Raw genomic sequence first — 20,076 nt, 5'->3', positions numbered from 1 at the left:
CATGTATGCTTGGATGATTCATGTTGAGATTTGGTGCATAAGTGCTCTAATAGATGATCATCATGAGCTCGCTTGAATGAGCGGTACCAAGCTTATTGCCGTTCAAAAATTGGTTGTTATTTTAGTATTTGTATCAAGGGGCCTTGGATTTCAATTTCGCCCTGGGCCCCCGAAATGCCAGCACCGGCCCTGCAACCACCAAAGGAAAACCCAATGGATCACCTCCTCACTCCGTTATGTATCTTTGCAGACCTTCAAGGTGCCTCATCAAAGACGAAGCCATTACCATTGAACGAATGGAACTGGGGCAACACCCAAAACGCGTCACTGAAGTTCAGATCTAGCACCACCGCATGACTAACACGTCGGAGAAGTAAACCATACCTGCCATTCATGAACCACGAAACCAACACACGATCTACCATCTTCCAGATGCTATTTTCTTGGCCCACTTTTCTCAAAAAAAGAGAAGACTTTGGGCCAAGTGCGCCAGCGTGTCAATACACTTGCTGCGTTGGCGTGTTGATATACAGTCAAAAAGAGACTGTGTGTGTACGAGCACACACGAGCTCCTATTTTTGTGTACACTTGCTGGGTGGCCCGTAGCAGTTACAGGCCCGAGACGGGAGAAAAAAAAGGCGGGAATCGGCAGCGCCCAGATCCACCGCTACCCAAAACTCCGCTCGCCAACGAAATTTTCCCGCCTCCCGCCCGGACCCGTCCCGCAAAGACCAGCAACTCGGAGGACCGAATGGAAAAAAACCACCCACATCTCTTCACTACCACCGCGGGATTCGAAGCCAGGTTCCCTCCCACCCAAACCCTGCGGGGAATTCCTTGCCTTCCTCCTCCGGATCCTTGAGCCGCAGATCCGAGCGCCTCCCCTCCCATCCGATGGATCCCGCCGCCGCCAGCGCGGGCTCGTGGGACACGGAGCTCGCGTGGCACCTCCTCACCGTGCTCCTCCGCATCGGCCGCCCCGCCGCCGCCGCCGAGCTCGCCGCCGTGGCGTCGACGTCGGCGGCGAGCGCCATGACGCTGCAGCACGTCGAGCGGCTGTGCCACGCCCCCGGATCGCCGCTCAGCTCCTCCGGCGGCACGGTGACTGTTTCGGGAACGGCCGTCGTGGCGTTTCTGAGGTTCCTGGGGTGGGATGTGCCGGCGGTCCCGAAGGTGAGGCTGAGGCCCTCCGACTTGAGGAGCTGGTGCGCGGAGATGCCGATTAGGTATGAGCGCAAGCGGAAGGCTCCCGACGCGGATCGCTTCGGCGTGAAGAGGCGCCTCCTGATGGAGGCCGATGCAGGTTGGTCCTGCTTGCAGCTTTGTACCGGGCGATGGTTTCTCTAGAGCTACTGGTCAATGTTGCTGACCTCCGTCTGGGCCAATTTTGTGCAGATTTGGTAGAACTCGAGCAGCAGCTGCCGATTGTGCCAAGTTGTTCCTCAGTTGCTGCTGGAGAGGTACGATTTTTCTTCGTCACTGCTCATGTTCTTCTAAGAATCACCCGAGTTAAGAAAATACTGAAGTGCAGTACCTCCATGTCCCATTTCATTTTGCTTGCATATGTAGTTGGCTTAGCTGGTATTTGAAATCAATTTGTGCCGAATTCCGAGCGAAGTTCAGTTGTGGAAAATAGCACTACAGTTTACAGAACCTCACTGTTACACAATGGACAGCACTGCACGGCTGCACTGTGAGTGTGTGTTGGGGGGGGGGGGTTGCTTATCACAGGCAAATGTAAAGTTTCTTATGCATTTTTTGGCGTGCTATGCATTTAAGCTTTTGCAATCCATAGCAGTGACATACAATAGCTTTTATTTTACTCCTGTTTGTTGTCATATCTTGGTCAGGTACACCTGGAGGTTATGCAAGATAGGCTTCCTCTAGTTTCCAACATTGCTAAAATTGGTACACCTTGTCTTCAACCTAAACTTAATCAGTCTCTTGGAGTCAGCAACGACAATCTTCTTGGGGACATGACATCTACACTGACATGGAAGGAGTTGTCCGTTCGTCCATTTAGTGATATTCCTTCCCTCTGTGCTGAGAAATCAGAGAACATCCATGCAGCAGTTAATGACATTAGTAGGATTGGTGAAATGGAAGGAGCACTTTCATATTACAATTGCCGAGTAGAGGATAGTGAGGATCTGGAAAAGAAGTCCAGTCCCCTTCCTATGATAGTGGAGGTGCCTTTAGTTGGAGATACAAAAATTTGGCTTGATGAGGATCTAAATCTTTTTCACACAAGACCATGCAGTCCATCTCTCAATTGTGATACACAGTTAGTAGACAGTATAGTAAGAAACAGTGTGATGCCTGACCAAGCAGCTGTACAAAATGACAGCCCAAATGCTGGACAGGGTGAGGAGATCCCATCTTGTGGTCAGGATGCTAATACTGGTGTTTTCCAGTCTGCTACATGCACCAAAGCAGAACCTCTACTACAGGAACCGATTCATGAAATGAACAAAAGCTCATGTCAACAACTATCTCTGGGCACAAAAGTTGACCCGGCAGCATTGCCGCTAGAAGCGAGGAGCCATGATTGTATCAACAATGGAAAGTTGAACGTTGTTGCTGAAAATATCGATAGCACATACCTAAAGGACAGAGAGCAGCTACATAAGAAAGTGGGTACCATTTTTCCGAAGAAGGAGCAAGACAGAAAGATGGTGAAGCAACGGGAGAAGCGCAAGAAAAATGATGCCCTGCCCAAAGAAGATAAGGATCAACTTGCAGAAAATGCTCAAAAGGTTATTTTTGTCTTGCATTATGTTGACATTGCAGTTACTATTTTTTAGCTCCTTGCCTCCTTTCTATATTCTTAGGGTTGAATGCATTAGTAATTTTTTATAGCTGTAAATAGCATAAGTCTTGTTCTATTCATCTGATTTTTAAGTTATGTCGATCTATTGTGTTGCAGGGCCATGCAGAGCCAAAACCACTGCCTAGCTTCAAGAATTTTGTCGTGGAAGAGGAGGAAGGGTCAGGTGAGAGGCCCTATACATTTCTGTTCGAACTGGGATAGTTTTGCTGAATGTTGACTAATATGTCATATTGTTTATTTGCTCAGGAGGTTATGGGATCGTTTATAGGGCTCGGAGAAGCGAAGATGGAAAAGTATTTGCCATAAAATGTGCGAACATCAGTCCACTTGTCATATGTCCATATTTGTATACAAAGTTCGTTAAATGTATTGGCTGTAGTTTTGATAGTTCATTCATGTTTCTATATTTTTTCTGTGATGTTTTTGTATGAGAAAGGGAATTAACTTGTATGTTTCTACTGCCAGGTCCTCGTGAGAAAGCTCATTCACATCATGTTGACAATGAACGAAAGATGTTGGAACGATTTGGGTACTAAAAAATGCTGCTGCCCTAAATTCCTTATCTTGTCCCCAAAATAAACACAGCAGATTTACCGTGTTTTTCTTCTGCAGAGGCAAGAGTTTTGTGATTAGATACGAAGGCTGTTTTAGGAGTGGTGAACTAGACTGCTTTATTCTAGAACATGTTAAGCATGACAGACCAGAGGTTAAAAAAATTGGTGGCTATGAATGTTATTTGTCCTACCAACCTTCGATATCTATTCATATTTTGTTAAGTATTTTCTCTTATCTTTGCAGATTCTCAAAAGAGAAATAAATGTCTTTGAGTTGCAGTGGTATGGGTATTGTCTGTTCAAAGCTCTTTCAAGCTTGCATAAGCAGGTTCGGTTTGATTGCATGTTACCTTCATTAACTGTTGAGTTCTGCGTGCCGCTAGGATTAACCCCCAGCTAATCCTGAGTACCTGATATTTCTGCTCCCAGGGAATAGTGCATAGAGATGTGAAACCTGGAAACTTCCTCTTCTCTCGTGACCAGACAAAGGGTTATCTTGTTGACTTCAACTTAGCAAGTGTTAGTGCATGTATTGCTTGCCCTCGTTTTCTTTGATGCTTCTTTCCTGCAGTAGATGCTAATGCCATTTTTGCTATTGTGACCCCCCCCCCCCCCCCCCCCCCCCCTGCAGGATGTTCACCATAAGTTCTTGAAAAACAGTAAGTTCACCTTCTAATATTGAGTTACTGTTTATTTTGTGCTGTACTTAAACCATTGATTGTTTTTGCTCATCCCTATTTAGGATTCTCCACACCAAATGTATTTATATCTAACAACATTTTCCTCCATGCTACAGCGCTTTGAGCCTTTTTCACTTTGGGATATACTTGTTTGTCGTAAAAAGATTTGAATCAAATGAAACACAAACATCTTCAGTACTTGTCCAAAATTAGAACCATTAAGCCGCGTCACTGTATTTTTGTAAAAGCATTCTCCTGGCAATGGTTCTGAAAAGTCATTAGCTTGAGCAACCAAATGATGGCACAAGATACCTGAGTGAAAAGCTACTTAAAAAATATTAGTTTGAAAGGTGTCATGAGAAGTTTTTCACCATGGTCCGCTCCATGCCACCTTTGCTAATCGTTGTTAGAAATCACTATGAAACAGAGCCAACAAAAAGATTCAACAATGAATAAGTCAGTGTAGTGGTGTCAGTCTCTGATTCATTAGAAGTTTTTGTTACCTAGGTAGGATTACATGAATTCTTATTCAATGAATTTGTAGTTGTTTAAATTGTTATATCTCGTGCGTGACTGCAGACTGAGATATGACTTTTGTTGATCAGGTAAATCTGAGACAATGTCATGTGGGAAGGATACCGCATCTCAATCTTCGTTGAAATCTTCTCTAGTGATTCATGCCAAAGAAGCAGCAGCCGAATCAAAACAACCTCTTGGGCCCAAGAGGAAAAGATCAAATAAAATCCCTGTGGGCAGTGATCCTAGGATTGACAATAAAAGTAGGCATGGTAGCCAACCTGCTGATGGATCTGGTGTAACCTCGGCCAAGGATCCTACAAGCGCGAAAACACCATTAGACAGGTTAAAGCAGCCAATGCCTTACAGAGGGAGGAAGGAATTAATGAGCTTCTTGCAGGAGGCAATGGACAGTCCCAAACAAAATATACCGGCAGCTCCAGTTTCCCAAAGGAAGAGGGTTGCTGCTCCTGTGGGTAGTGTGGATCGGAAGTTATTTGTACTCACTCCAATGCCCCTGCGTTGTGATGGTAATGCTGTTCCCGGTTCTGGGACGATTAACAGCAAAGGTATGCTTTTCCATTGAACAGTGTTAGACCTCGTGCATTGAATCCAGTGACCTCAGGTGTTGAGTGATCTAACTAATTGGTTCTTGCAGGAAATGGAAAGCAGCGAAGAGAAGGTCCATGTGTTGGAACTAAAGGATTCCGAGCTCCAGAGGTTTGATGTAGTTCCTACCTGAGAGGTTTTCGGCTTCGAGGTGCCACATATTGAATGGCTGTTTTTTCCTTCAGGTTCTTTTGAGATCTTCTCATCAGAGTTGCAAAGTTGATGTCTGGTCGGCTGGGGTGACACTCCTGTACTTCATAATCGGCAAGGCACCTTTCGGCGGAGATCCTGAACAGTGAGTTAGCTGGCTCATTTTCAAAGCTTTGCTTCCCTGAGTTAAAGAGCACGCTAACCTCGTGGCATATGTTGAACAACAGGAACATGAAAGAAATAGCGAAGATCAGAGGCAACGAAGAATTATGGGAAGTAGCAAAACTGCACAACTGCGAGTCCTCGTACCCAGAGGTACGCAAAGTCAACTGATCGACACATTGACACCCTATGAACTGATCACTGAATCAGTAATTCTGCCTTTGTCTTCCAGGAGCTATTTGATGTCAAATTGCTTCAGTCGGTGGATCTCAGGGAGTGGTGCATGGCCAACGCCCGCAGGCCGGAGCTCCTGGAGCAGGTCCCTGACTCGCTGTTCGATCTCGTGGACAAGTGCCTGGCGGTTAACCCCAGGTGCAGGATCACGTCAGAGGACGCTCTGTCGCATGAGTTTTTGGCCCCGTGCCGTGAAAGCCTCAAGAAGAATGCGCTTAGGAGTAGGTCAGCATCAGCTTCTCGCTCTCCATGCTTGCCTCGAGATGCCATGGTTAACGCCAACGAGTTGTAGCACTCGTTTCCAACCTTACTTGACCTGTTTTGACCTGAGTAAGCTTAAGCTGAAACTGGCAACTGACGTGTCGTGTGTGGCTGTGTGCCAATAGCTTGTTTATCTGTTTATTACTGCTGTAAATGCTGTACTTAAAGAATGTAATAATTAATGCTCTAGTGTTCGTGTGTGCTGAGAAGGTTGTTATAAAGTTCTATTTTCTGATTTACGTATGGAGTTCCTCTTGTTACTATGGAAATTTAGCAGGTTTTAACGAAAATTTCATGCTTGAAACACATTTTCTCGGTCTGCCTGGTACTCCTCGTGTTATTAAAAGTAGTATGCTTGTTACAGAGGGAGTAACAAAGAGCTTAGAATGTGTGGTTTTGTTGACCGGTGGTCGTTACAGGATTCAAAGATGCAACCGGTGCTTCCGGCATGAGAAAAAAGTCGTTTCGTTCTTCAATAGAAAAATGCAAACAGATAGAATTTCTTCAGAAATAGGTAGAGCACAACTGTTTTCGCCTGGCATAACACAGCATACGTGGAGCCTCATCTGATCACAGGAAAGTCTTGCCTTGCCATCCAATCCACCACCAGCGGCGGTGTACAGGATTGCAGGTTTCAGCCTCTGTTTCCTCGGTGACTACGTGTCCTACAACGCCTTCGCATACCCGCATCGCATGATCCTCTCATCTCCTTATCCACAAGAAACCCTTGCCCCGGACGAAACTGCTTGCGCGTACCCGGTCAAACTCTCGACGGTTCGCCACTCGTCTGCGATTTTGTTCTTTCATCATCCATGGTGCCTGCAGATTTCATACCCAGTAGACAGTGACGGAAATCGGACTCATCGCTGTCCGGGTGTTGTTTTATGACTGAATGTGATGCTTTTGACGAACAGTAGCGAGCACTAGGTTTCATTCAATAAAGAAGAAGACCGTCAGAGCCCGGAAGTTACAATGAGAAATAGGTTGAGATGCACAAGTCACTACTAAATGTGATGTGATGTGTTGCGATGCAACCCGACGATGACTTTTACAGCTTCGTGTTCAGTGAAATTCACCCTTTATCGTGGTGGAAGTGAGCCAGTTTATGCGAATTTTTCGTTTGTTCTGAAACAGGCGGTAGTAAAACTGGGAGTACAATTTACGATTTAACGCACCCGCAAAAAGAAAAAAGATTTACGATTTTTTTTTGAGCATCAATACAAACACAAGCGCTCATATACATGAATCTAGGAATAATGCGAGTACCAGGATTTGAACCCCGATGGGTTATATATACCACTGTTCACCTAACCAACTCAACTACAGGTTGATTCGCTAAAAAAAAAAAAGATTTACGATTTAACGGGTGATGAAACCCGCAAACCCGGCCCGCCAAGCAGGACTCCATCATCAACAAGGCAGCGAGGGAGGACGTCGAGAAAAGAAAAGAGCAGCAACCAACCAGCCGAAGCGACGCAACGCAAACGCAACCGGGACTGACTGAGCCGACGAAGCATCTGGGCCACGCCGCCACAAAAGGCAAAGGCAAGGAGAAAGCCCCGATGCCTCCCCTCCTCACCTCACCCGCCTCCCTCTCCTCCTCCCCGCTCCGCCTCGCCTCCCGCCTCGGCGGCGCCGCCCTCCGTCCGACCTCCCACCACCACCGTCGGTTCCTCGCCCCCGCTCCCCAAACCGCGCCGCGGGGCACCACCACCGGCGGCGGGTTCGCGGCGATGAGCTGGCTCGGGAAGCTGGGGCTGGGGGGCGGGGGAAGCCCGCGCGCGTCGGAGGCGTCGGCGGCGCTGGCGCAGGGGCCCGACGAGGACAAGCCGGCGCCCGGGTGCGAGTTCGCGCAGTTCGGGGCCGGCTGCTTCTGGGGCGTGGAGCTGGTGTTCCAGCGCGTGCCCGGGGTCACCCGCACCGAGGTCGGCTACAGCCAGGGCGCCTTTCATGACCCCACCTACGAGGACGTCTGCACCGGCGCCACCGGCCACAACGAGGTCGTCCGCGTCCAGTACGACCCCGCCGCCTGCAAGTACGACGACCTCCTCGACACCTTCTGGGCGCGCCACGACCCGACCACGCCCAATCGCCAGGTCCGTCGCCACTCGGCCACACAGCCTGATTGCTGATCCCCTCAATTTTGCTTTTGATTCCTTTTCTGTGGCTTGGAGTGTGTGGATACGGAGTTTCAGGATTGGGGAAAATTTTCTGGACATTACAAATTTATTACTGAGAAAATATCTTGAGAATTTATTGGGAAAATTGCTTAATTAGTTCTCTAGACAGAAACAATTTATTGCAAAATTGACAAACAAAAATAGGAGGAAAATTTTCTGTGGCTTGGAGTGTGTGGATACGGAGTTTCAGGATTGGGGAAAATTTTCTGGACATTACAAATTTATTACTGAGAAAATATCTTGAGAATTTATTGGGAAAATTGCTTAATTAGTTCTCTAGACAGAAACAATTTATTGCAAAATTGACAAACAAAAATAGGAGGAAAAAAATCGTCGCCTGAGAGATTCGAACTCTCGCGGGGAAACCCCATGTACTTAGCAGGCACACGCCTTAACCACTCGGCCAAAGCGACGCTTATGTTCTTTCTGTCGTCGGTTCTACACAGCAGGGTGTGAACTTAAATATGCACCGTACAAACATTACCGACCCTTAACGGATTTAGGCAACCCTATATACAGAGTGTCAGCCTACAACTGTGAATCGGGCAGCGAGCTAAGCATGCCTCGAGAGTAGTAGCACTTGGGCATTTGATGTGTACATCCTGCGATTGTGTGTATAGAGGTCTGCAAACCTGCTGCTTCCCTTTACATTTTGCTCGGAATAGGCATAGCACTGGCCACCGGCAGTGTTCCTGACTTTTTTTCAGAGGAACTATCTAGCTAAACACTCTTCAGCGGTTAGTACCGCAGCGATATTGGCATTTGTGCAGTTTTGTGTTAAGCTAATCAGTGTTATGAGAGTGGTGGTAATCTTGGCCGTAAGGCTCAGCTGCAGAATCCATTATACCTGTTGGGGTCAGTCATTATACCTGTTGGTGCCCTTTGTTAACTGATATTTCAAACTAGCTCTTAGCCTTTTGAACTATACTACAGAAGCTTTTCAACCTCTGATGTGAACTTACTTGAATCTCTGAATAATATCCTCAAGCTCATTTGATTGCGAGCAATGGAACTTGCTTATGCATATTTGTACAAGCCCATTTCTCGGGGCCTCTTTGGTTCAAAGGATTTTCCTAGGAAATTTAGAGGATTGGAATCCTTAGGATTTTTCCTACGTTGGTGGTTTGATTCATAGGTTTGAATCCCAGGAATTTTTCCTAAGAATTCCTTTGAACTACATTCCATAGGAAATTTAGCATCCACTCACAAACCTCTTGGTAAGAGTCCTTTGTTCTTACTGTGATGCTATCAAACAACTAAAATCATGTAGGATTCAAATGGGCATGACATTACGATCGTATGTTTTTTCAATTCCTGCATTTTTGGAATTCTACTAATCAAAGAGGCCCTGTTTCCGACAAACGGCAACACATCAGTTCCTTTTCTTAAATGTTCATTACTCCTTGTGTTTCTGATCACATACATTTCTGAAATATGTGCACGCAGGGGGGCGATGTCGGAACCCAGTACAGGTCAGGGATCTACTACTACACATCGGAGCAGGAGAAGGCGGCGCTCGAGTCTATGGAGAAGCAGCAGAAGGTTCAGAACCGGAAGATAGTCACTGAGATCCTCCCCGCGAAGAGGTTCTACAGGGCGGAGGAGTACCACCAGCAGTACCTTGCGAAGGGCGGTCGCTTTGGCTTCAAACAGTCCACGGAGAAGGGCTGCAACGACCCCATCCGCTGCTACGGATGAACGAGCCTGGTGACCTGACCAGCATGGAAGCACACAAGCAGCAATGTTATAGTCGAGAACGCTGCCTGAATAATGGTGGATGTCAGCTGAATTTCACTACAGTTTTCCTAGCTTGTGCTGTTACCTAAATGCAAGGATTGTAAGAGAGAAGAAAGTTATTACCATTATACCTTATTAGTGTTGAATTACCATTGTAATTTAGTGTTGAATTGCCATCGTACTTAGGATAAATTATGGCCTGAGTAATAAAGTTCATTTTAATTACAAAAATGGTGTTATCAGAGTTAGCAGGCCTGGTTAGACCCTCTGTCTCAAATTACTTGTCACATAGATGGGTGAAATAGATAGAAATGGATGTATTTAGAACTAAAAATATGCCTAGATACAACAATTCCCGCGACAAGTAATTCAAGACGAGGAAGTAGTTACAACGCAGTTTGTTCATAACTGAAGGATGACAATATTACCATGGGTACTCGATTCGATCCGCATGGTTAGGGCATGGGCATATTTTTGGCAATGCCCAAACCCTATCCAACTAGTCATGTGTACGCCCGAACACTACACAGTTATCTTATACTAGTTTTTTACTTCACAAGCGGAGGAGCCCCTGCCATGCACCACAGGTAGCCACACTCTGACGCACATATCGGATCGCTAATCTCTACGACATATGACAGTTCGTTCGCCTCCTCATCTCCGCAGGCAGCAGAGATCATATCGCTCCAGGACTCCAGGCTTCAGCCTCCAAGATCAGAAGTGGAGAAGGTAAGTTGGGAAGGGAATGCCGAGGCAGGCAGGTGCCGATCCAAGGACACATTTGATGAGCGGCAACAACACAAGGGGAAAAGGTAATTTATTTTCACATAGATTAGTACATGCCTTTAAAAATTATAGAAGTATAATCATACAAACTATAGGTGTTAATCATCACTTATAACATTTCCAATTATTTATTCGTGCTTGTGTAGGCATGAAGTGGAAGAGAGAATCCATTCATAAATTTTGCAAACCAGTTGGTTCAAGCTCTCAACTATCGGAACATTGATTCTACTGCAAACGATGTGCAACCTAGCGAACAAAACCAGCCTAATCGTATTGAAGGTAATGCTCAAACTGATCATGATGTTCCCATGCGAGAGACGGAACAAGCTACAATTTTAACTACAGGTTATGACCGAGAGCCTGGGAGACGTCTTCAAATTTGGCAACTTCCTCCTGATGAGCATGGTGCTGCTAGGTGTTTTTATATATCGACTAAATGGTCTTATCAACCGGCCTTACAACCACATGAGTATAACTTTACTGGGACAGGGGCTGGTTCTCGGCTATTCCATAGTGATTGCTTCACAAACTTTTTCTGGTTGGAATATTCACCCCTAACAAATTGTGCCTATTGCTTGCCTTGTTTTCTCTTTTTGAAGAAGCCAATTAGAAAGTGTGGTTCACACACATCCATGGTCAAAGTATTTGATAAGTGGAAGAAGGTTAACAATGGAAAAGAATGTGCTTTCCTCACACATATGGGCACTACTCCCAAATTGGCTCACAATTTTGCAGCTCGGTGTTTTGAAAACTTGAAAAATAGAATGAATCATGTTGGCTAGGTGATTAAAAAGCAAACTAAGAAGATGGTTCTTGATGCAAGACTAAGGCTAAATACTTCCATTGATGTAAGCAAGAATTATTTAATTTCAAACATTAGAATTTCTTAATACACAATGTGTTAATGTTCCAAGCATGTCCCTTTAGATGAAATGATGAATCTGAGGATTCCAAGAACCAAGGTAATTTCAAAGAAATGATTAAGACTTTAATAAGGATGTACATGAAGTTATATAGAATCCCCCCCCCCCCCCCAAAAAAAAAGCAAAGTAAACTTCACCAGCTCACACCTTGGCATGCCTCCTCTCTTCCACCATTAGGCCCATGAGGCCCAATAACTTCCCGGAGGGGGTTCCGGTAACCCCCGGTATTCCGAAACTTATCCGAAACGTCCCGAACCATTCCGGTGTCCGAATGTAGCCTTCCAATATATGAATCTTCATGTCTCGACCATTTCGAGACTCCTCGTCATGTCCGTGATCACATCTGGGACTCCGAACAACTTTCGGTACATCAAATCACATAACTCATAATACATATCGTCATGGAACGTTAAGCGTGCGGACCCTACGGGTTCGAGAACTATGTAGACATGACCGAGACACATCTCCGATCAATGAACGAGACACACTTGGATACTCATATTGGCTCTGTCGTGGTGTGTGACGCCCCGAGACCGATGTGCCACGTGTCTTCCAGTTATTCGCTGTTGTTGCCTTGTCATGTGCTTGCATGTCATGCATTGCATATCATGTCATCATGTGCATTTCATTTGCATACGTGTTCGTCTCATGCATCCGAGCATTTTCCCCGTTGTCCATTTTGCAATCCGGCGCTCCTATGTCACCCGGTGTCCCTTTCTACCTCTTTTCGTGTGCGGGTGTTAAACATTTTTGGATTGGACCGAGACTTGTCATGCGGCCTTGGTTCACTACCGGTAGACCGCCTGTCAAGTTTCGTACCATTTGGACTTCGTTTGATACTCCAACGGTTAACCAAGGGACCGAAAAGGCCTCGTGTGTGTTGCAGCCCAACACTCCCTCCAAAGTGGCCCAAAACCCACCTAAACCTCCTCCATCACCTAGGCCGTTCGATCACGATCGCGTGGCCGCAAACCGCACCTCATTTGGACTCTCCTAGTTTCCTCTACCTATAAATATGTGCTCCCCTCCCGAAATTCGCGGATGAACCCTAATCCTTTTCCCCTCTCGCCCGCCGGACATGTCCGTCCCGGACGGACGAGATCGCGCCGCCGCCCCGGGCGAATCGGAGACCGCCATCTGTCCGCCGCCGCCTTCTCTCTCCTCAGCCCCGTCGCCGGCCCGCGGGACCCAGTTCGGGCCCGCGCGAGCCCATCTCACCGCCGTCGCCCGCCCACGCCCGCGCCCGCCGGATTCTGCGCCGCGCCGCCCGCGCGTCCTCCGCCGGAGCTACGCCGCCGCCTCCCGCTCGCCCAAGCTCCTCGCTGGTGCACTCCGCCGCCGTGGGCCTCGTGCCGCCCGCGCACCGCCGCAGAAACCTCGTCGTCCGGCCACCGGAGCTCCTCTCCGGCCTCCTCCCTCGTCACCTGCGTCCTCCCCGGCCTCCTCCTCACCTCCCCCTCGCCGGAGCAAGCCCCTGCTCGCCGGAGCCGCGACCTCTCGTCGGAGCACCTCGGGAAGCGCGCCTACTACAGTGCCACGGCCGATCCAGATCTGGAAAACCCTAATCTCGGGGTTGACTTTTCCCCCTCTCCCTAGTATTATTTTGCATACTTTGACGCATCATAACTCACCATCCATGGCTCCGTTTTGGGCGTGCAGCATATCAAAATGTTCGCCTCGACGAGTACTTCATTTCATCTCATTGCATCATTTTCTTTTGAGCTCATCTTGATGACCGAAATGCTATTGGAACAGGGCTATGTGATGATAGTTTCAGATCTGTTTCAGCAATTGCACTTTTGTCATTTTTGCCATGATTAATGTGTGCGTGCTATGATCCTGAGCTCTGCATGTGTTTTGAAGTATGCCATGCCATCTTTACAGGGGTGTATGCCATGTATTTTTGTGATCTTTGTGGTGACTAGCACAAGCATGCAAAGTAGCTTACTCAATGATGCTGATTTCAGGGACTTAGAAATATTCTAAGTCATTGCCCTGTTATTATTTTATGCCATGTGTTCATGTTGTTTCCGAGTGATCCGTGCCTCTTTTGAGCATGATTAGTAAGGATGTTTTGTAGATAGTGTTGTGCTCTATCCATCCATGTCTTTGTTTGTAATTATGGAGCACCCTAGCTTGAGTCAATCGAGCTCTACTTTTGCTATAAAATGTTCCTGGCAGATTGTTAACATGTTTAGCAATTTTGCCGAGCTTGTTGTTGTTGATCCATGCATACTATGTTGTTGTTCTTGCCATGTCTAGCTTCTATGCCATGTCTATTTGCTGGGTGTATGCTTAGTTTGTCATGCAATGCCTCGTAGTGAGTGCATCGAGCTTGTTAACATGCCTACTTGATGTCTGTTTTGCCATGTTCCAGTTTTTCACTAAGTCTGAATCTGGTTATGCAATTGCTATGTTCACGTGGTTACAATTGTATTTTCTGATCCCTTTTGGCTCATGGACAGTAAGGGACTTTTGTTGTATGCTCTGAGTAGCTTCATGCCATGCCTTGCTTTGCCATGATATGTTCCTGTAGCATGTAGTTATCGTGCTCTAAACATTGCTTCCTGATGATAAATTCCTGACATGCTGTTAATTTCACAAGTCTGAAACCTGTTATCTTTTGCACTTTTGTCATGCTTGTTTGAACCTGTTATTGAGTGAATTAGCCGTAGATCAGTGTTCTTTTTTGTCAAGCATCTTGAGTGGATCCCTGCCATGTATTTTGTTGTCATGTTGGAGTGCTGTAGCATGTTGTTCTTGATGCATTTAGAAGGCTACTTGCTGTTAATCGCAGACCGGTACCATATTTGTTTTGCTTGCCATTTCCAAACCGTGCATCCGATTCCGGCGATCTTTATATCGATTTCGACCGAAATCAACCCCCCTTTCTAGTGGCACTCTTGGATTTACATGTTTAGGCCAGGTTCAATCATTCCTTTCCCAAATCATGCATATGCATCACATATCGCATCCCGCATATCATACCATGTTTGCATCATGTTGTTTGAGCTTTGCACATGGTTGATTGCGCTCCGTTTTGCTTGTTGTCTTGCTTTGGGTAGAGCCGGGAGACGAGTTCGCGTTCGAGGACCTGTTGAGTACGTTTACGAGGATCAAGCTTTCGTCTTCTCGGAGAACTTTGCAGGCAAGATGGTCATACCCTCGAAATCACTTCTATCTTTGCTTACTACTTGCTCGCTCTTTTGCTATGCCTATGCTGCGATACCTACACTTGCTATCATGCCTCCCATATTGTTAAGCCAAGCCTCTAACCCACCTTGTCCTAGCAAACCGTTGTTTGGCTATGTTACCGCTTTGCTCAGCCCCTCTTATAGCGTTGTTAGTTGCAGGTGAAGATTGGAGTTTGTTCCTTGTTGGAACATGGATACATTTGTTGGGATATCACAATATCTCTTATTTAATTAATGCATCTATATACTTGGTAAAGGGTGGAAGGCTCGGCCTTATGCCTGGTGTTTTGTTCCACTCTTGCCGCCCTAGTTTCCGTCATATCGGTATTATGTTCCCGGATTTTACGTTCCTTACACGGTTGGGTTATAGTGGGAACCCCTTGACAGTTCGCTTTGAATAAAACTCCTCCAGCAAGGCCCAACCTTGGTTTTACCATTTGCCTCACCACCACCTACTTTTCCCTTGGGAGTCGCGCTCCCGAGGGTCATCTTATTTTAACCCCCCTGGGCCAGTGCTCATCTGAGTGTTGGTCCGAACTGAGCTGCCTGCGGGGCCACCTCGGGGAAACTTGAGGGTTGGTTTTACTCGTAGCTAGTGTCATCTGAGTGTGCCCTGAGAACGAGATATGTGCAGCTCATATCGGGATTTTTCGGCACATTCGGGCGCCTTTGCTGGACTTGTTTTACCATTGTCGAGGATGTCTTGTAACCGGGATGCCGAGTCTGATCGGATTGTCTTGGGAGAAGGAATATCCTTCATTGACCGTGAGAGCTTGTGATGGGCTAAGTTGGGACACCCTTGCAGGGATTGAACTTTCGAAAGCCATGCCCGCGGTTATGGGCAGATGGGAATTTGTTAATGTCCGGTTGTAGATTACCTGAAACTCAACTTAATTAAAATGCATCAACTACGTGTGTAACCGTGATGGTCTCTTCCCGGCGGAGTCCGGGAAGTGAACACGGTGTTGGAGTAATGCTTGATGTAGGTTGTTCTAGGATCACTTCTTGATCATAGTTGTTCGACCATGCTTTTGCCTTCTCTTCTCGCTCTCATTTGCGTATGTTAGCCACCATATATGCTAGTCGCTTGCTGCAGCTCCACCTCATACCTTTTACCCTACCTATAAGCTTAAATAGTCTTGATCACGAGGGTGTGAGACTGCTGAGTCCCCGTGACTCACAGATACTTCCGAAACCAGTTTGCAGGTGCCGATGATACCGTGCAGGTGACGCAACCGAACTCAAGGAGGAGCTCGATGAAGATCTCGTTCATTGTGTTGTTTCGTTTCAGTTGATCAGTAGTGGAGCCCAGTTGGGACGATCGGGGATCTGTGTAGCATTTGGGGTAGTCTTCTTTTATTTTGGGTTCCGTAGTCGGACCTTGTGTGTATCTGGCTGATGTAATGTTATATTCATGTATTGTATGAAGTGGCGATTGTAAGCCAACTATGTATCTCTTTCCCTTATGTATTACATGGGTTGTGTGAAGATTACCTCACTTGCGACATTGCTTTCAATGCGGTTATGCCTCTAAGTCGTGCTTCGACACGTGGGAGATATAGCCGCATCGAGGGCGTTACATGGTGGGCGCACGGCAGATGCCAAGGGATGGCAGAAGAGAGGAGGAGGCTTGAGGGCACTGGTGGGCTCCAAAGGCGAGGTCGGCATGAGCGAGCGCGGGACGAAAGACATACCCAGGTTCGGGGCTCTCCGGAGAGATAACACCCCTAGTCCTGCCGAGTGTGGTTTATACGTAACAGTACAGAGTTGCTCTTAGAGGTGTATGGAGGAGGAAGGAAGGCAGGCCAAGGCTTAGGCTGCTCCCTCTCCTGGTGTGTATGTGTGGCTAGTTTGGTGGCTTTTGTGCTAGAGTGTGTCCCTATTGCATGAGGGCTCCTGGGGGGTTTTATAGGTCAACCCCCAGGGGTACAATGGTAATGTTACAAGGCCTTGGGGCCGGGTTGTCATCGTCCGGGAAGCCGACGCTGGGACCCACCGGGTGTCAGGGCTCGCCGGATTCTCCGGCCATGGGACCCGCCGGGTGTAGGGGCACTATTTGCCGTCTTGTCGATCGTCAGGGAGTGGCCGGGTTGAGTCCTCTAAAGTGGCACTCCGTCAGGTCACCGCTTGCTAGCATCAACAGTGACGACGGGTGCACTGTAGCCACGCCAACCCTGGTCAGCGGGTAGGTGGGGCACTGTTTCCACGCCCCGACTGACCAGATACGTGGGAGGGGCATTGTTGCCTTGCTCATCTCTGAATGAAGACTCGTCCCATCGTACGGCTGGGATGGGACGGGAGCTGACCCGCGACCGGGTTGGGGAACACGCCAAGGGGGAGCTGGCTTGTTGAAGAAGTCTTGGTGCGCCGGGCTCGGCTGCCTTGCGCCGGCCGTTGGGGCCGGGTTGAGGAATTTGGCCGGGTTGAGGGGCTTTGGTCGGGTCGAGCGACCCGGCCAAGCGCGAGCCGGCTTGAGGGGCGTTGCTGGCCCCGTTGTTTTTGAAAAGGATCCGGGTTCCGTTGCCTGCCTGGGGTTCATCCCCCCGACAGTAGTCCCCGAAGTTGTGAAGGCCTGCCGTCTTCAAGTGGGAGGGCCTTCACAGTCCCCCCTGAGGAGGTGAATTTTGCGACCGCCGGGTCCGGCAATACCCACTGTGTGCCGACTTCCGGAAGCCGGATCGCGGCATCCCGGCAGGGGCGGGAAACCAAAGAGTCCGTCGAATCTTGAGGCAATCTTTTGGGCCTCGCGCGGGCGCCACGTGGCGCCTGGGAGCCGGAGGGGCCTGAAAGGCCACGCGCGTGATAGGATGGGACAACGCGCTGGGGCCCGCCGCCGCGTGCCCTCAGCCCACGCGCGCAGATTTATTGCGGCGTTCGCGAGTCGGTTGCCATTCTTGATGCAGTTACTGCGCGCATACGTGCACAGTTATTGCGGGGAAGTGGGAGGGGCGAGCGCAAACGATCCCACTTCCCCACATTCGAACCGTGGGTTATAAATCGGGGGGAGGGGGCGGGAATCATTCTCGCTCGCGCCCCCTGCCTCTTCATCCTTCCTCTGCTTCTTATGACGCCCGCTGCTTCGAGTAGAGCCTCATCGTCGTTCTTCTTCCTTTCTCTTCTTCGTCTTCGTCGATGGCTCTTCCGTCGGGCTCATGGATGGGCTCGACCATCACCTTGGACGACACCGCCTATCTCCGCACCACCTGGCGCTTGCCGGGGGAGACGGAGGTCGCCGTGCGCCTGTCGTAGGGCGAGCGGGAGCCGCGGCCCGAAGGCACGGAGCGCGTGGTCTTCTACCCGAACTTCAAGCGCGGGTTCAGTCTTCCTGCGAGCGCCTTCTTCCGCGGCTTCCTGGAGTTCTTCGGGCTCCAACCCCATCACCTTGGCGCGGGCGCCATCATGCAGCTTTCGGGCTTTGTCACCCTCTGCGAGGGGCACCTGGGGGTCGAGCCTTCGATCGATCTCTGGGTATGCTTATTCTCCTTGAAGCAGCAGGGGCCGCAGGCCGGGGAGATGTCCGAGTGTGGGGCTGCCATCATCTCCAAGCGATCGGGCACTGACTGCCCCAAGATGCCGCTGGAGGATTCTGCCAAGAAGTGGCAGAATTCTTTCTTCTACGCCCGCAACCTCGGCACGGACCGCATCAACCTGTCGTCCTTCGTCGACGCGCCACCGCGAGCGAAGCAGAACTAGGGTTACTACCCCAAGCACCCGTCACAGGAGGTGCTGAATCTGTGCGAGCGGGTGTCGGAGATGAAGGAGCGGGAGGGGCTCACCGGCACCGACCTCATCACTGCCTTCATCAGGTGCCGGGTGCTGTTGCTGCAGCAGCGCAGCCACCTCATCGGTCAGATGACTGGGCTCCAGGACCCGAACCGCATGTCGAACTTGCGGCTGGCGGCGGACCAGGTCACGCGCCGGGTCAACGACATCTCTAAGGCCGGGTTGCAGGACGACTGGGAGTTCGGCAAGCCTTCGTATAGCCAGGTGAACCAGACACCCGTGGTGAGTCCCTGGTCTTCATACTTTGCTGCTGCTCATCTTCTTGTTCGCCCTGACGCATCACGGGAGGTGCTTCTGAACGCCATCCGACATCCTTACAACCGGGCGCCGACGCAGGTGGTGCGGGCCGGCTCGGAGGAGCCCGCGGCTCGTGGTGAGGAGGAGGCGGCCGCCGATGCCGGCACAAGACATCGTGTAGGTAAGTTGATTTTCCATGATTCTTAAGTCGCTGAGAGCGAAACGACGAGGGGGACGCTGACACGAATTGTTGATGTAGTGGCGCCGGGTGGAGGAGGCGGCGCGGCGGGTGCCGGGTCGTCCCGGGGGACGATGGCGGCGAATCGGCCGCACGGGAACGACGACGTCGTGCCCCGAGCCCTGGCCGTGAAGCGCCGGGCGAACCCGACTGCTGGAGCGAAGCCGCCCGCCAAGAGGAGGCGTGGCGCCCCGCAGACGAAGCCGGTGAGGCCAACCGTCCCGGTGGTGCCTGGGTGAGTTTCCTTTCGTTGGTTTTGAACGGCCGAGCGGCTCTACTTGGTTCTTGTGTGTTTATTTTCTTGAGCCTCAGGTCGCCAAAATCTCGCTGCCGCTGGCGGCGGCGGACGCCGCGTCCACGGAGGGTGCCGCGTTCCGGAGGACCCGGACCAGTGCCGACGAGGAGGAGGATGCGGTGGATCTGGACTTCGCCTGGACCCGGCCGACACTGATACGTCTCCAACGTATCTATAATTTTTTATTGTTCCATGCTATTATATTATCCATCTAGGATGTTTTATATGCAATTATATGCTATGTTATATGATTTTTGGGACTAACCTATTAACCTAGAACCCAGTGCCAGTTTCTGTTTTTTCCTTGTTTTTGAGTATTGCAGAAAAGGAAAACCAAACGGAGTCCAATTGACCTGAAAATTCACGGAGATAATTTTTGGACCAGAAGAAGCCCACGGAGTACCGGAGATGGGCCAGAAGAGTCCCGAGGCACCCAGGAGGGTGGGGGCGCACCCTACCCCCTGGGCGCGCCCCCCTACCTCGTGGTCACCTCGGCAACCCCCCTGACTTGTTCTCGACTCCAGCACCTCTTATATATACCCAAACTTCCAGAAAGAAACCTAGATCGGGAGTTCCGCCACTGCAAGCCTCTGTAGCCACTGAAAACCAATCTAGACCCGTTCCGGCGCCCTGCCAGAGGGGGGAGATCCCTCTCCGGTGGCCATCTTCATCATCCCGGCCCTCTCCATGACGAGGAGGGAGTAGTT

General features: G+C 49.3%; 2 protein-coding genes, 1 non-coding gene and 1 pseudogene across 3 annotated transcripts; 3 read left to right on the top strand and 1 right to left on the bottom strand.

Annotated features, from left to right (window-relative positions):
• The first annotated feature begins 765 nt into the window (after positions 1–765).
• Positions 766–6,185, top strand: LOC125513736 (Protein kinase superfamily protein). The gene is made up of 15 exons (XM_048678926.2): positions 766–1,303; positions 1,396–1,460; positions 1,851–2,756; positions 2,927–2,993; positions 3,077–3,139; positions 3,296–3,359; positions 3,443–3,536; positions 3,629–3,712; positions 3,814–3,903; positions 4,016–4,043; positions 4,670–5,149; positions 5,239–5,300; positions 5,375–5,484; positions 5,567–5,654; positions 5,734–6,185. The coding sequence occupies exons 1-15, from the start codon at positions 895–897 to the stop codon at positions 6,025–6,027; spliced, it is 2,904 nt and encodes a 967-aa protein (XP_048534883.1). The 5' UTR covers positions 766–894; the 3' UTR covers positions 6,028–6,185.
• A 1,252-nt stretch (positions 6,186–7,437) lies between these two features.
• LOC125513744 (peptide methionine sulfoxide reductase A4, chloroplastic) lies at positions 7,438–10,144 on the top strand. Its single transcript, XM_048678937.2, has 2 exons — positions 7,438–8,092; positions 9,623–10,144. Exons 1-2 carry the CDS (start codon positions 7,559–7,561, stop codon positions 9,872–9,874), a joined length of 786 nt encoding a protein of 261 aa, XP_048534894.1. The 5' UTR covers positions 7,438–7,558; the 3' UTR covers positions 9,875–10,144.
• On the bottom strand, positions 8,508–8,589 carry TRNAS-GCU (transfer RNA serine (anticodon GCU)). Its single transcript has one exon. It is a non-coding gene; the product is annotated as a tRNA-Ser (tRNA).
• Positions 10,145–18,386: 8,242 nt separating the features above from the next.
• Positions 18,387–19,313, top strand: LOC147991359 (uncharacterized; annotated as a pseudogene).
• Positions 19,314–20,076: the final 763 nt, after the last annotated feature.

Source organism: Triticum urartu, chromosome 1A, assembly GCF_056163025.1.
Source record: "Triticum urartu cultivar PI428250 chromosome 1A, HENAU_Tu73, whole genome shotgun sequence".
NCBI classification, from domain to species: domain Eukaryota; kingdom Viridiplantae; phylum Streptophyta; class Magnoliopsida; order Poales; family Poaceae; genus Triticum; species Triticum urartu.
This window is presented reverse-complemented; position numbering and strand designations above follow the sequence as displayed.

Bases quoted from the DNA above. Each gene is read 5' to 3' on its own strand.
- LOC125513736 (XM_048678926.2), top strand. From the start codon at position 895: ATGGATCCCGCCGCCGCCAGCGCGGGCTCGTGGGACACGGAGCTCGCG. The intron at 1,461-1,850 runs GTACGATTTTTC...TATCTTGGTCAG, and splicing joins CCTCAGTTGCTGCTGGAGAG to GTACACCTGGAGGTTATGCA. The intron at 5,655-5,733 runs GTACGCAAAGTC...TTTGTCTTCCAG, and splicing joins GCGAGTCCTCGTACCCAGAG to GAGCTATTTGATGTCAAATT.
- LOC125513744 (XM_048678937.2), top strand. From the start codon at position 7,559: ATGCCTCCCCTCCTCACCTCACCCGCCTCCCTCTCCTCCTCCCCGCTC. The intron at 8,093-9,622 runs GTCCGTCGCCAC...ATGTGCACGCAG, and splicing joins CGACCACGCCCAATCGCCAG to GGGGGCGATGTCGGAACCCA.